We start from the raw sequence: 13,949 nt of genomic DNA on the forward strand, positions 1-13,949 counted from the left end.
TAATTACGGACCTAGAAAATCGTCCGCCAATGAGGGGTGTCCGCTGGTGAGAGGTGTCCGTTAAGACAGGTTTTACTGTACTTGAGTAATTACTCGATGAGTAATTGTATTGATCGCTTTGCTCTTCCTCAAACTGCACTAGTCTGATGTTAAATTCAGGATTGTATCTCATTTTCAGAGGAAGTAAACTGAAAACCAGACTGCTTCAGTGTTTCTGTTGCTCTGTAGCATATGTAAAAAGCTACCACATGCATGTCAGTGACAACACTGGTGCTTCCCATGACTGTATGCAGTACTGCATTTGTCACTATGGTGGTAGCTTCTTGCTGTCTTGCTGTGCGATTCAGACAAGTGTGCGGTCTTCCTAAGAATGGAGATCTGTCAAAATCTTGTAGAGAACAGCAATGTATGAAGATATGAAAATTTCTTTTTTCCATTTGTATGTTTATGTCTGCCATCACCTCTTCCCTTTGCTTCTCCTTCTCACACTGGTCTATCATTCTGCTTATCCTATTGTGAGTTCCTTTTCATATTTGTTTCTTACTTTCTATACCAGACTTCCCATTACCTACAGCAGTTGTTCCCAAACTCTTGATAACTGGGACTCCCTTTCCCTGCTGATCACTACCTGAGTCATCCTGATGGCAGTTACAGTTGAGTGAATTATGTATACTCTGATTATTTTGGGTAGGATAGTACTTGAGGTAGAGAAATGAAGTTGATCTCGTTATTCGCTTTATGTGTGAGAGTGGATTAATCAAGGGCAGGGTGGAAGGGAGGGTCCCCCTCCCCCCTCCCCCCTCCCCCCCCCCCGACTATTTTATCTCAAAGGTTTCTTCCCACTAAAATTGCCCCAGGTAGGACAATTCTGTGATTATGTAATAATGAGGAAAATATAGAACACATATATTACGGAAATAAATGTTTTTTAATGTGCATATTTTCATAAAAACGTCAGCAATAATATAGAAATCATATTTTCATTTTAAAAAAAGTCAGCAATAATACTCATAATATAGAAATAATAGAATGACTTCCAGACCTTGAGCAATAAATTATGCAGAATTATATACCCTCTCCTCTGCTGGGAACTATCTGAAATAAACACTAGTAGTTAAGCAATATAATCTTTCCCCTCCCTCCCCCCCCCCCTTCCTCCCACTATTTCTTTCTGATTTTGCAACCTGATCAAGAGGGTATAAATTTTAATGTTCTGTTACTCAAGGAACTTCTGTTGCATTTAGTGATCTTTTTGGCTTAATAAAATAACTTTTGTTTTATTTTTAATTAATTTTCAAATTTCTCCATTGAATAAATTATTTTATTTTACTTTAATTTTTTGTTTCCATTTCATTTGTTCAGTTGTACTTCCTCTAAAACAAAAAATCACTACCACCATCATGAGTAACAATAAAGATATATACTCTAAGTGATTAATTTAGCAAAAAATAATCATACTCCATATTTATAAACAACAATGCACATTGATCTATTATATCTGTCTACGCTTTCACAGTTCTTCACAGACACACAATTAGTCATTTGACCTACTCAGAGAATACTTAATGTCTGTTACAAAAATGTATAACACTTTTAAATAGAGATTAGATTTTTTAGGTGAGTATTACTGGCTGTGGTTTGTTTGTATTCAGTTTCATAGTCCTAATGAGAAGGATTAGCCTGTTTATCATTAATTACTCCACAGTATCTTGGTGTTATTGTAGATATTGCAATACATACTGTACTTAACATAAAGAAATAAATGTCCTAACTGGATTAAAGCCACTATACAGGGTGAAGCGTAATTCGCGCACTCGGGCGTCGCAGCGCGACTCCTCACATGCCAGCAATAAAAAAATGTCTCTTACAAAATTTCGTCTTGCGAGTATATCCGGTAGAAAACGGACATTAAAGAGTAGCAATCTGGCAACACTGTAACCATATGTAGGGTAACTACCACTGTCAGCACGTCCCCGTCATGCTGTACAGTTGGTGCAGTGGGTAGAGTTTTTGGTTGCCATGCAGGAGGTCGATGGTTCGATCCTGGGTTGAGGCGCATCTTTTATTTGCTAATTTCCATCTGACATTACCTACTGTGATACAGTAAGACACCGTTTCTAAGGTCACATGTATCCTACATTTACAACATAATAATAATAATAATAATAATAATAATAATAATAATAATAATAATAATAATAATAATAATAATAATAATACATTGAGATACGCACTAAACAGCATGCGGTTACCAGACGCAACATGCAATGTTGAAAGGCAGAATTATTGGGACCATGGTGATAATACATACAAATTGTAACCCAGTTTGGGCATTATTCGCAGAGCACGTTGCTAGGCCAACGGTAACGTAAGGCCCTAACGAAATGTAGTGGACCTGAACGAGGCAAGAATAGTAGTTGGTACTAATCTATGGGACCATTGGAGGAGTGTACAAAGAAAACAGGTTTCACATCTAGTAGATGAAGTGGTGCGAATAAATTCACGCCCACGACGTGGAAAGGGCGCCTTTCAAAGCTGACCAATGAAAACGATTGTTCGTCCATTTCTAGGATCGTAGTATGTAAGTGCAAATGGTTTCTAGAGGACCCACTGCAATCGCTGTTGACGATTAAGATGCCAGATAGCATACCACCTGGACTACATTTACGAAATAAAAAACATACGCCTCAACCCAGGATCGACCACTCGACCTCCTGCATGCTAACCCAAAACTCTATCCATTGCACCATCTGTACAATACAAGTTATACTTGCTGACAGAGGTAGTTACCCTACATGTGGTTACAGTGTTGCCAGATTGCTAATCTTCAACGCCGTTTTTCTGCCGGATATACTCGCAAGATGAAATTTTGTAAGAGACATTTTTTTATTGCTGGCATGTGAGGAGTCGCGCTGCGACGCCCGAGTGCGCGAATTACGCTTCACCCTGTATATATTTAATAAAGCCAAGCTTTCCGCCAGATTGCATTGGCCTTCATCAGGGCATGTGAAGTCTCCCTCCGATAGTGAGCAAAGAAATTTCTTTATGTTAGTACAATGGACCACGAAAACCTACATTCATTAACATACTGTACTTCTTTTAAAATGCTGAGTTTAGCTCTATGCCTCGACTTTATTACAGCTATTGCAGAAAAATCACGCTCACTAAGATAAAAGGTAGCAAACAAAATCAAAGCACTGAGTGTGGAAAATCTTGCATGTTGATCTGCTTTACTGTATATTCATTAATATTAGTTTACTGGGCTCCCTGATAGGAAATATAAGATGATAAGTGACAACAGATCATCCCATAGAAACTTGTTTATGTACTAAAAGCAACGTTAAGTCTATTTTATCATTTCCAGCCACTGAGTAGGCACACAACAATATGATTGAGCAGAGCCCCTGGGAGCTGCGGCGCACACATTGGGAATCACTGACTTGCAGTTCAGACACGCACGTGTGCACGCACATGCACGCACACACACACACATACAGAGTTGGAATTCTAAAATGAAAGTGATAAAATTTCTACTCTCTAGTATATAACTTACGATACTACTGTATTTTTCAGCTTGTGAAGGCAAAAACTGTGCCAGGGTCTCCTGTCCACCTGGTTGGATTTTCATTGGGTGGAGTGTTAGCTCTTGAGCTTACAGCAGCTTTGGAACAAGAAGGCTATCAGTGCAAACTAGTTCTCATTGACTCTGCTCCTGATTTGATGATAACAACCATGAATCAATTAATGGAGAAAGGAGAGCAATTTTTTCAGGTATGTTTCTTCCTTTATTTTTTTTATTTTTTATAACCCATACTGCAATGATTGTTTGGGGCTTGCAGAGTGTGTTTCTGTTGTTTTTGTTGCTATGGTTGGCTAGCAGGTACAAGCCCTAGAGTTTGTCAGTGCAAAAGTAGGACCAAAAGTCACTGTGTAAAATGTGATGCCTACCTGTGCCTCTCCAAGGAAAACAGCTATTCTAAAATGTTTGCAAAGTTGAGAAATGGCCTGATAGGAACAGATTAAATGGATCATCTGACCAAATCCTTTTTCATATAAATTGCTCTGTCGTCTTCCTCCTCTCCCCTTATCCAGCTCCTGTCGGGTCAAGGTATTTTTGGCACTTCTCTAACTTGATTGCATTTAATAGGGTGGATCATGGGAGACTACTAGCAAAAATGAGTGCAATTGGACTAGACAAAAGAGTGACTGAATAGGTGGCTATATTTGTCGAAAATAGATCCCAGAGAATTAGAATAGGTGAAGCTTTACCTGACCCTATAATAATTAAGAAGGAAATTCCTCAAGGCAGTATTATTGGACCTTTATATTTTCTTATATATGTAAGTGATATGAGTAACAAAGTGGAATCAGGGATAAGGCTTTTTGCGGATGTGTATAGAGTAATAAATAAGTTATAAGATTGTGAGAAACGGCAAAATGACCTTGATAATATTGTGAGATGTACAGTAGGCAATGGTATGATGATAAACGGGGTTAAAAGTCAGGTTGTGAGTTTCACAAATAGGAAAAGTCCTCTCAGTTTTAATTACTGTGTTGATGGGGTGAAAGTTCCTTTTTGGGATCATTGTAAGTACCTAGGTGTTAATATAAGGAAAGATATTCATTGGAGTAATCACATAAATGGGATTGTAAACAAAGGGTACAGATCTCTGCACATGGTTATGAGGGTATTTAGGTGTTGTAGTAAGGATGTAAAGGAGAGGGCATATTAGCCTCTGGTAAGATCCCAACTAGAGTATGGTTCCAGTCTAGGGGACCCTCAATAGGATTACTTGATTCAAGAACTGCAAAAAATACCGTATAATCCCGAATACCACCCGCCATTGAATAAGACCCGCACCCTAAATTTCAAAAGGCGAAATACGGAAAAAAATAAAAAATCAAACAACTTACCTATTTAATTTTCTTCAAATATACCACAAATATAAATTCAAACAGCTTACAATTAATAAAATCATCATAAAAATCGTAAATGAAATCGGTCCAATACTCAGATCATTCACAATTCACCGTCTTCATCTGAAGTTTCACCATAGGAACTTTCGTCACTGGCATCTGTCCACAAACGGTTGTGCTCACTACCATCCACTGAATTTGAAATTCCACATTTCTTAAAGCTTTTGGACACTAGATCGTTGGGAATGCACGCCCATGCAGTCTTGATCAAGCTGCATATTAGTCCCACTTCAAGCCTCTTCACTCGTCCGGTTGGTGTTAACGCGTGATCACCATCATTACATGTAACAAGCTTTAACAGCTTCATTTCTATTAATAATAATAATCCCGTATTGACTATATATCAAATAGTGAAGATAATATTATAGGATTTAAGTTTATCTTAAATATTCACTATTTGATCACCATCAGACATCCATTCGGTGTACAACTGTTTCATTGCAGTTTTGAAAGGCCGGTTCACGCACACATCCAGCAGCTGTAGAATAGAAGTGAGTCCTCTGGGAATTATCACAGGATCGGTTTTTCCTTTCCTCATCATATTTTTAACGGCGTCAGTTGTATGTCCTCGGTAACTGTCCAACACAAGCACGTTTCGTTTTTGTAACAAAGCTCCCGGGCGACATTGTCAAATGCACTGCACCCAGTCCTCAACTAACGCACTGTCCATCCAGCCAGACTCATGTGTTCTAACAATAACACCTGACGGCAAGTTTCCTTTCGGAAGTGTTTTTGTTTTCAGAACCACATATGGAGGGAGTTTGGTTCCATCCGCTAATACGCACAACATTACCGTGCATTGTTGCTTTTCGTTACCACCTGTTCTGATAGTTACACTTTCAGAAACCTTCGTATCCACGGTATTTTCCAACGGCATTTCAAAATAGACAGGTTTCTGGTCAGCATTCCCAACCCCCTCTAGGGACACCATGACCTTGACGTCGGTGTGGGGGCTTGTGTGCTTGTTGATCCCGAGGGCTGTGCCAGCTCAGGGTTACCCATGCTGGATAGGCCTCGGTGTAGGGCCAGACTAACAAGGTGTCCCCCGAGTTGCTTGAGAGGTGTCTGTGCTCTTTATTCTTCATCACTATTTCCACCCTTCTATTCTCACCATCTTTAATTTCTTTCCTCTTCCTGTCTGGCCACCCTCTCTGCCTCGGGTAGATTAGGTTAGACATTACTTTAAAAAAAAATTAAATAAAAAAATATATTAGGTTAGTACGGAGGTTTTATCCTCCCCCAATCACAAGTTTCGGGTCGTGGCGAGGTGATGCATGGCTACTGGGAGAGTAGTTCCAAGCGACCCCCTCCAGATACCGGGCGCCCTCTGGAGTATATAGCCTTGCCTCCGGTAAATCTCTTTGGCTCTGCCGGAGGTCAACCTCATATTTCCGTGAGTACTCATGGGACCAAAAAACGGAACCTCTCTCTTTTCAATCAACACTTTCAAAGGGTGGCACCCTTCAAAAACGGCGTCCAAGATTGGTAAGAAACGCAAGCGGTATACTCCAGTTCCAGTGGATTATGTAAGTGATGAACGTCTTCCTCGATTCCTGGTTGCTTCCAGGGTCGATGGTAAGGGTTTTCTTGATGAATGTCCTTTCATGATCAGCAATTCCATCGAAGAAATTGTTGCTGGTGAAGTCGACGAGATGCGCCAGCTCCGCGATGGATCTGTACTTATCAAGACATCTACGGCTGAACAGTCCAGACGGCTACTTAAAGCGAAGTTATTCGGAAAGGTAGAGGTGAAAATCGAGAAGCACCAAACCCTTAACTCCTGCAAGGGAGTTATATTCCACAGGGATTTGGTTAAGTCTTTCGATGATACGATGATCCGGTACCTAGCACGTCGGGGTGTAACCGACGTGAAGAGGTTGAAGAGGCGTGTGGGTGATAAGCTACTCGATACGGGTGCTTTCATCCTTACCTTCGACGCCGAGACCGTACCTGAACAGATAAAAGTGGTAATGTATCGCCTGACTGTTCGTCCATATATTCCGGCACCAATGAGGTGTTATAACTGTCAAAAGTTTGGCCACACCTCATTGCGATGTACAGGTTCGACGACCTGCAAAATGTGTGGGAAGTGCGAGCATGCTGGGGTTGAATGCACACCACCACCTATGTGCGTCAACTGCCCAGGTACGCATGCTCCAATCTCCAAGGAGTGTCCCACATTCAAGCGGGAGAAGAAGATCCAGGAGATAAAAATGCTGGATAAGCTATCTTATCCAGATGCCCGGAGGAGGTTCAAGTCCATGTCTACTCCAGAGTTCTCCATCACCTTCGCTGAAAATGTCGCAAACGTGCGGATCACTCCGCGGAGTTTTGTACAGAACTTCAGTACCGGTACCAAAAATGCATCAAATAGTCAAAGCCAGCAACAAAATTCAATAAGTAAAGAAACTGGAGTTTCAAATAGCGAAGCACCAAAAAGAGCGCTACTGTCGACGTTGTCAGGGAAGGGCTCTTCCCAGGAACGTTTGGCTGGGAAGTCCTCCCCCAACAGGGCGGAGGGAAATACTTCCCCAAATAGGGCTGGAAATTCCAGCCCTCCTTCCAATGCCCAGATCATTAAGGAGGAGAAGGTGAAGCCACAGAGCTTCCTTAAAACATTGGAGAAGAAGCCTTCTCCAACTCAGTCGGGGTCCATAGGATCCCCGAAAAAAGCCGGCAAGCCATTTGCCGGCTCTCCTCCAAAAAAGAAAGAAACGGTGGGCAAGAGCGAGAGGCCCCGACGCCCTCTTGTTCGATCACTTTCTGGAGAACCTAGTTCTCCCAGGAAGAAGGCCCACTGTGCTCGAACAATGAGATCACCGTCCACGGAGGGTCCAGTCACCGCGCCTCCTTCTTCTCAGGAGACAATGGAGACTGAAACACTCATTGTCGTGGATGGTGATTGCGACAAAAATGAAACCGATTTAGACGGCGGAACCTGGCAGGTAATGGACAAAAAGAAGAGCAAGAAATTGCTCTAATTTCGAAGTCTTACCGATCCACACAATGGCACTATTGCAGTGGAACTGCAGTAGTTACCACTGTCGCCTAGCTGAGTTACGTCAACTGATATCCGTCTATGCGGCCTCCAAAGTCTGTCTACAGGAATCTCGTTTGAGACCTGGACACAACACGACTATGAGAGGATACAGTCTTTTTTCCAAAGACAGAATAGCTATGGATGGCGCGGCAACTGGGGGCGTTTTTACCCTAGTGCGCTCCGACATCTGTAGCGAAGAAGTACCGCTCCGTACTCAGCTAGATGCAGTTGCAGTTCGCACTCCGTTGCCAGTAATGACAACGGTTTGCAACGTGTACTTTCCACCGGATTATAACCTTGATATTCGTGCACTGCAAGATTTGATCAGTCAGCTGCCTCCTCCTTTCCTCATAGTGGGAGACGTGAACGCCCGTAACATACTATGGGGTTCTCCGTCTTCCTGTTCTAGGGGGATGATGCTCGAGTGAATGATCAACCTATTTGATCTTTGCGTGCTTAATACAGGGGAACCGACACATTTCAGTAGCGCGCATGGCACATTCTCACACCTGGACGTCACTTTGTGCAGCCGTGCGCTAGTACCCCTGCTACGGTGGCAAGTACACGACGACCTCTGTGATAGTGACCACTTCCCGATAATTCTGTCTCTCTTGAATCAAAGACAGTCCGAAGTACCTAAGCGCTGGTTACTTCGGCGGGCAAATTGGCCAGAATTTACAAAACGCGCAGTGATGGCTGATGATATGCTGGAGTCTGTTGACGACCACGTTTCTTCCATTACTACTGGAATTTTGGCTGCTGCAGAGGAAACAATTCCTTCCTCGTCCAGTATTCGTCGCCGGAAACAGGTCCCATGGTGGACGGACGAAATTGCAGCAGCCATACGTGATCGCCGACGGGCTTTTAAGCATTATCGTCGGAATCCTACGATGGCCAATCATATCGCATTTAAGCGTCTGCGCGCGAAGGCCCGTTTTTTTATTCGAGAAAGTAAGAAAGCTACGTGGGAAAAGTATGTGTCATCCATCACGGCACATACTCCGTCATGGCAAGTGTGGACAAAACTCTGCCGTATTATTGGAGTACAGAATGTGCCCTCAGTACCCGGAATCTCCATTAATGGAGATATAGTTACGATTCCTTCAGTCATTGCAGACCACATCGCGTCACATTTCGCAGATACGTCCAGCTCTAGGAAATACGACCCTGCATTTCTTCCTATCAAGCGCGAAGCAGAGGCACACCATCTCTCTTTTGCCTCTAGTGCTTCGCATCCCTACAACGTGCCCTTCACGGAGTGGGAATTGCGAAGTGCACTTGCGCTATGCAGAGATACAGCTGCTGGACCGGACAAAATCCATAATCAAATGCTTAAGCATTTGAGTAAATGCTTAAGCATTTGAGTGACAGATGTCTCAAGGATATCCTCACCCTATTCAACAGAATATGGAGTGAGGGAGTGTTTCCATCTCAATGGTGTGAGGGAATTGTGATACCTATTCCCAAGCCAGGTAAAGATCCAAAACTTCTGGATAGTTATAGGCCAATATGCCTTACAAATGGTCTCTGTAAGCTATTTGAAAGGATGGTTAACCGGCGTCTTCTGTGGGCCATGGAAAAGGAGGGTCTCTTGTCTAACTACCAGTGTGGTTTCGCTCTCATCGGTCTGCCACTGATCACCTGGTCGGACTGGAGAGCGCCATTCAGGAGGCCTTTCTCCGGAAGGAACACCTAGTCGCCGTGTTTTTTGACCTGGAGAAAGCTTACGACACTACCTGGCGATATGGAATTCTCTCCACACTACACCAGTGGGGATTTCGGGGAAATTTGCCTTCGCTTATTGAGAACTTCATGTCTCTCCGTCTCTTTCGAGTCCGTGTAGGGAATGCATTTTCTCAATATTACGTTCAGGAAAATGGAGTACCTCAGGGATCGGTACTGAGTGTCACGCTGTTCGCAATCGCCATCAACGGCATAGTTGCCGCTGCTGGGCCCGCAGTCGTTCCTTCGCTGTACGTAGACGACTTAGCTCTACATTACAGCTCTGGAAGGGTGGCGTTTGCTGAGAGACAGCTACAGCAAGCTATTAACCGAGTCGACAGATGGGCCCTGCAACACGGTTTTCGGTTTTCAGCAGCGAAAACCTCTGTTGTACACTTCTGTCGACAGCGGCCTGTGCATCCCGAACCAGAGCTCCGCTTGCAAAACAGTGTCTTACCAGTGGTTGACACCTGCAGATTCCTGGGTCTCCATTTTGATAAGAGTTTTACGTGGCAGCCCCACATCCGTCAGTTGAAGGTTGCCTGCATGAAGAGACTTAACATGCTTAAGTTTCTCAGCGGCACTTCATGGGGGGCTGACTGTGCGGTACTGCTGCGATTTTACACGGCTACGGTCCTCTCCCGCATTGACTATGGAAGTGCGGCTTATGGCTCAGCAACAAAATCTACGCTGAGCCTTTTAGACAGTATTCACCATAGTGGAGTAAGGCTGGCAACGGGTGCTTTCCGTACTAGCCCCATTCCCAGCCTACTCGCTGAAGCGGGAGTTCCACCTTTACGGATAAGAAGGCAGCAGTTACTCCTCACGTACACTGCCAAAATTCGTGAAATGCCGCTACATCCAAGCTATCAATGCATCTATCGCACCCAATACCACCAGCGGTGCCAAGACCGGCCGAATGCCACACGGCCGGTTGGGTTTCGGATTGATAGCTTGTGTCATGATTTGAATATTGATATCGGTGGTTGTCTTGAACGAACTCTTAGCGAGGTACCTCCGTGGTTGGTTCCGAGACCGGATATACGCCTAGATCTGCTCCGTGGACCCAAGGTGAACACGGATTCCTCCGTTCACCGGAGGTATTTCCAGGACTTAGTTCACCAATATTCGGCTGCGAGACTTATCTTCACGGATGGTTCTAAAGTCGGAGATGGCGTTGGTTGCTCTTTCGTCATTGAAAATATGAGTACGAGATCTCGCTCCCTAAAGTATGTAGCGTGTATACTGCAGAGCTTTACGCCATCTTAGAGGCTCTGCAGTTTGCACTGCGTGACGAAAGAAGCCACTTTCTGTTGTGTACCGATTCGTTAAGCTCTCTGCAGTCTATTGAAACCTGTTTCTCACAACACCCACTGGTGCAGCAGATACATGACCTTCTAGCCAGGTTAGGAGATGCTAGCACCAGAATCACTTTCGTGTGGCTTCCAAGCCATGTTGGGATTTCGGGAAACGAATTTGCGGATGAAGCAGCAAAGGAAGCTGCACTTTTACCACCAAGACCTGTTAATGTACCTGCTTCTTCGCCATAAGACCTATCTGTGTCGGTGCGACGTAAAGCCCCTAGCAAAAAAAAAAAAAAAAAAAAATGTACCTGCTAAGGATATTTGTTCTCAGCTACATCGAACCATCTTGGCGTCCTGGGAATCGGAGTGGCTAGATATCCGAACTCCCAACAAGCTGAGAGCAATTAAGAAGACAACTACTTGTGGCGGTCCTCTTTCCGACCCTCACGGAGAGAGGCCTTAGTACTGTGCAGGCTGAGGATAGGTCATTTACGATCCACGCACTCTTATCTCCTTAAGAGGGAAGACCCCCCCCAGTGTGTTCTTGTGGTGCCGACTTCACCATGGCCCACATCCTCACAGAGTGCGCCGATCTGTCTGGTCTAAGACGGAGCCTCGGCCTGCAGGAAACGCTCGAACGCATACTAGCCGATGACGTGACTACTGCTGATCTCATCATCCGCTTTATGTGCGACAGTGGACTTGTCAAGGGTGTATAAATTTCAAGTGTATTGTTACTCAGGGAACGTACGTTCCCTTTTAATACGTTAGTGATCCTTTCGGCCTAATTCTATAATTGTTTTTGTCTTATTTTGTACTGCCTTTCCAAATTCCTTTGTTGAATAAATAATTTTGTTTTATATTTTAAATTCCTTTTCCTTATTTGTTCAGAGAGGATGATTACCTCGTTGTACTTCCTCTTAAAACAAAAATCACCACCACCACCATCATCAGCATTCCCAATTTGAGACAGCAAGTAAGAATTTTGCTTCCTCAAATGAATAATGTGATGCTGAAAGGCCGTTAATGTTTTTCATACACCCCAGGGAGGCGTTGTGAAATAGACGTACGTCTCCGAATGCACAATCCCTTTCTCCGATAAAAGTTTTGGATCCATCCACAGCTTGCAGTAAGACCCTGTGTTTTGAGTTCTTTTGAGATCTCTAGTGCTTTCAATTGACACATTTCACTAGAAACACCATATCCTAACTCATGTTTTTCTATCACAAATTTGTGGAGTCGTTCTTCAATTTCCGGAAACACTGGACTCTGCCTGCGGAACGCTCTGCGATCACGTTACTTTTTAGAAGTTTTTCCTTCTTCCGCCAATCACGAATACACAATTCATCAATGTTGTTCTTTCTGCCAATGGCATGATTTCCATATATCTCAGCTTCACTTACAACTTTAAGTTTCTCACGCACAGTAAATGACTGCAGAGGCTGTTTTGAATCCATTGCTTATTATCGAGACAGCACTTTCATGGGACAGATACAGAACTCGAATGTGAGCGAGGTAGACTTACGTAAACAGTCTTGACTCTCTCAAAGTACAATACCCCACAAGATCAGCTATTCGGGCACCCAGCATGCCAGCAACACTTGTGAAACAAATGACGATCGAGCATCCGCAAGAGCAGCTTTCATATTTACCCATATTCTTTGATTTGACGTATTTCATTACCTTACATTTCGCGTTTGCATTGACTATTTCATTACCTTACATTTCGTGTTTGCATGCCCCTGTAACCATATTGAGAAAAAATCTATCTTGTTTTCTCGAACACAACTAAAATACAATAAGACCCAAATGCCCATTTACATGTGGTATATTGAGTATGGTATCCGTATTCAAATCTATTTCAATACTCCATGTAAATGTAGTAAATATTTGTGAGAATGAATGGCTCGAATACGATCCACACCCAAGATTTAGAAACAAAGTCTTGGGTAAAAAAGTATTCGGGATCATACGGTACATACAAAGAAAAGCAGCTCGATTTTTTCTGGGTGATTTCCGACAAAAAGAGTATCAGTACAAAAATGATGCGAAGTTTGGGCTGGGAAGACTTGGGAGAAAGGAGACAAGCTGCTCAACTAAGTGGTATGTTATGAAAATTATGAAAAATTTATTTTTCTTCCACCTATTCAATACAACTCAGTACTTAAGTTAGAGTTAAATCCTCATTAAAATAAGAATTGGTACATGTTTTGCCCTTTCCTATGGAGCATCATCAGCCATAGCATTACCTCAAACCATATCAGGTACCTGATTTTTTTTTCTAAAATATACTACAAAATTGAATACGTTAAAAAACTTTACTTAAAAAGCAGTCATTACATGAGTAACTTGATATAGGTACAAGTGGAATTAACAATGTTGATGGCCTTGAGCCATGGTCAATGTTGAATATGAATGAAAGTATAAAATATTGTTTACAAAATGATGAAAGTGAATAGAGAACAAAGATAAAATTGATTATATATATAAAAACTTAGTAGGGTAATGCATTCCAACACTTTCTATTTTTACATAATTTTTTACCTTGGCATGTGTACTTGATATAGTCTTATTCAAAAGATATCGAATAAGTTCTAAGTTTATAGTTTGTAACGGCCCAAAAAGACATTATATTTATGTCGTAGTTCTACTTGAGTACCTGTGTTGAACAGATTATTAGAGAACAACTTAATGAGGCTATTGAAATGTCATTAGACCATCTTCTTATGCTGGGCAATATTCTGAGTTGATAGTGTGCCTGGCACAGAAGGACGTTGTTTCCATGTCGGTAGTTCTACTTGAGATCCTATGTTGAACAAAAATAACAACATATGAGAACTATTGAAGTATCACTGGATCATCTTCTCTGTTGAACAATGTGAACATTGTGTGTGTGAACATTCTCT

At 42.6% G+C, this 13,949-nt stretch overlaps 1 protein-coding gene across 1 annotated transcript in view; it reads left to right on the forward strand.

The window, feature by feature from the left end:
• Positions 1–13,949, forward strand: part of LOC136883498 (fatty acid synthase) — a 703,772-nt gene that overhangs the window by 622,708 nt on the left and 67,115 nt on the right. Inside the window, exon 34 of the mRNA XM_067155848.2 lies at positions 3,574–3,771. Within this exon, the coding sequence (XP_067011949.2) occupies positions 3,574–3,771 (198 nt within the window). The remainder of the gene's footprint in view (positions 1–3,573; positions 3,772–13,949) is intronic.

This window comes from Anabrus simplex, chromosome 11, assembly GCF_040414725.1.
Source record: "Anabrus simplex isolate iqAnaSimp1 chromosome 11, ASM4041472v1, whole genome shotgun sequence".
NCBI classification, from domain to species: Eukaryota; Metazoa; Arthropoda; class Insecta; order Orthoptera; family Tettigoniidae; genus Anabrus; species Anabrus simplex.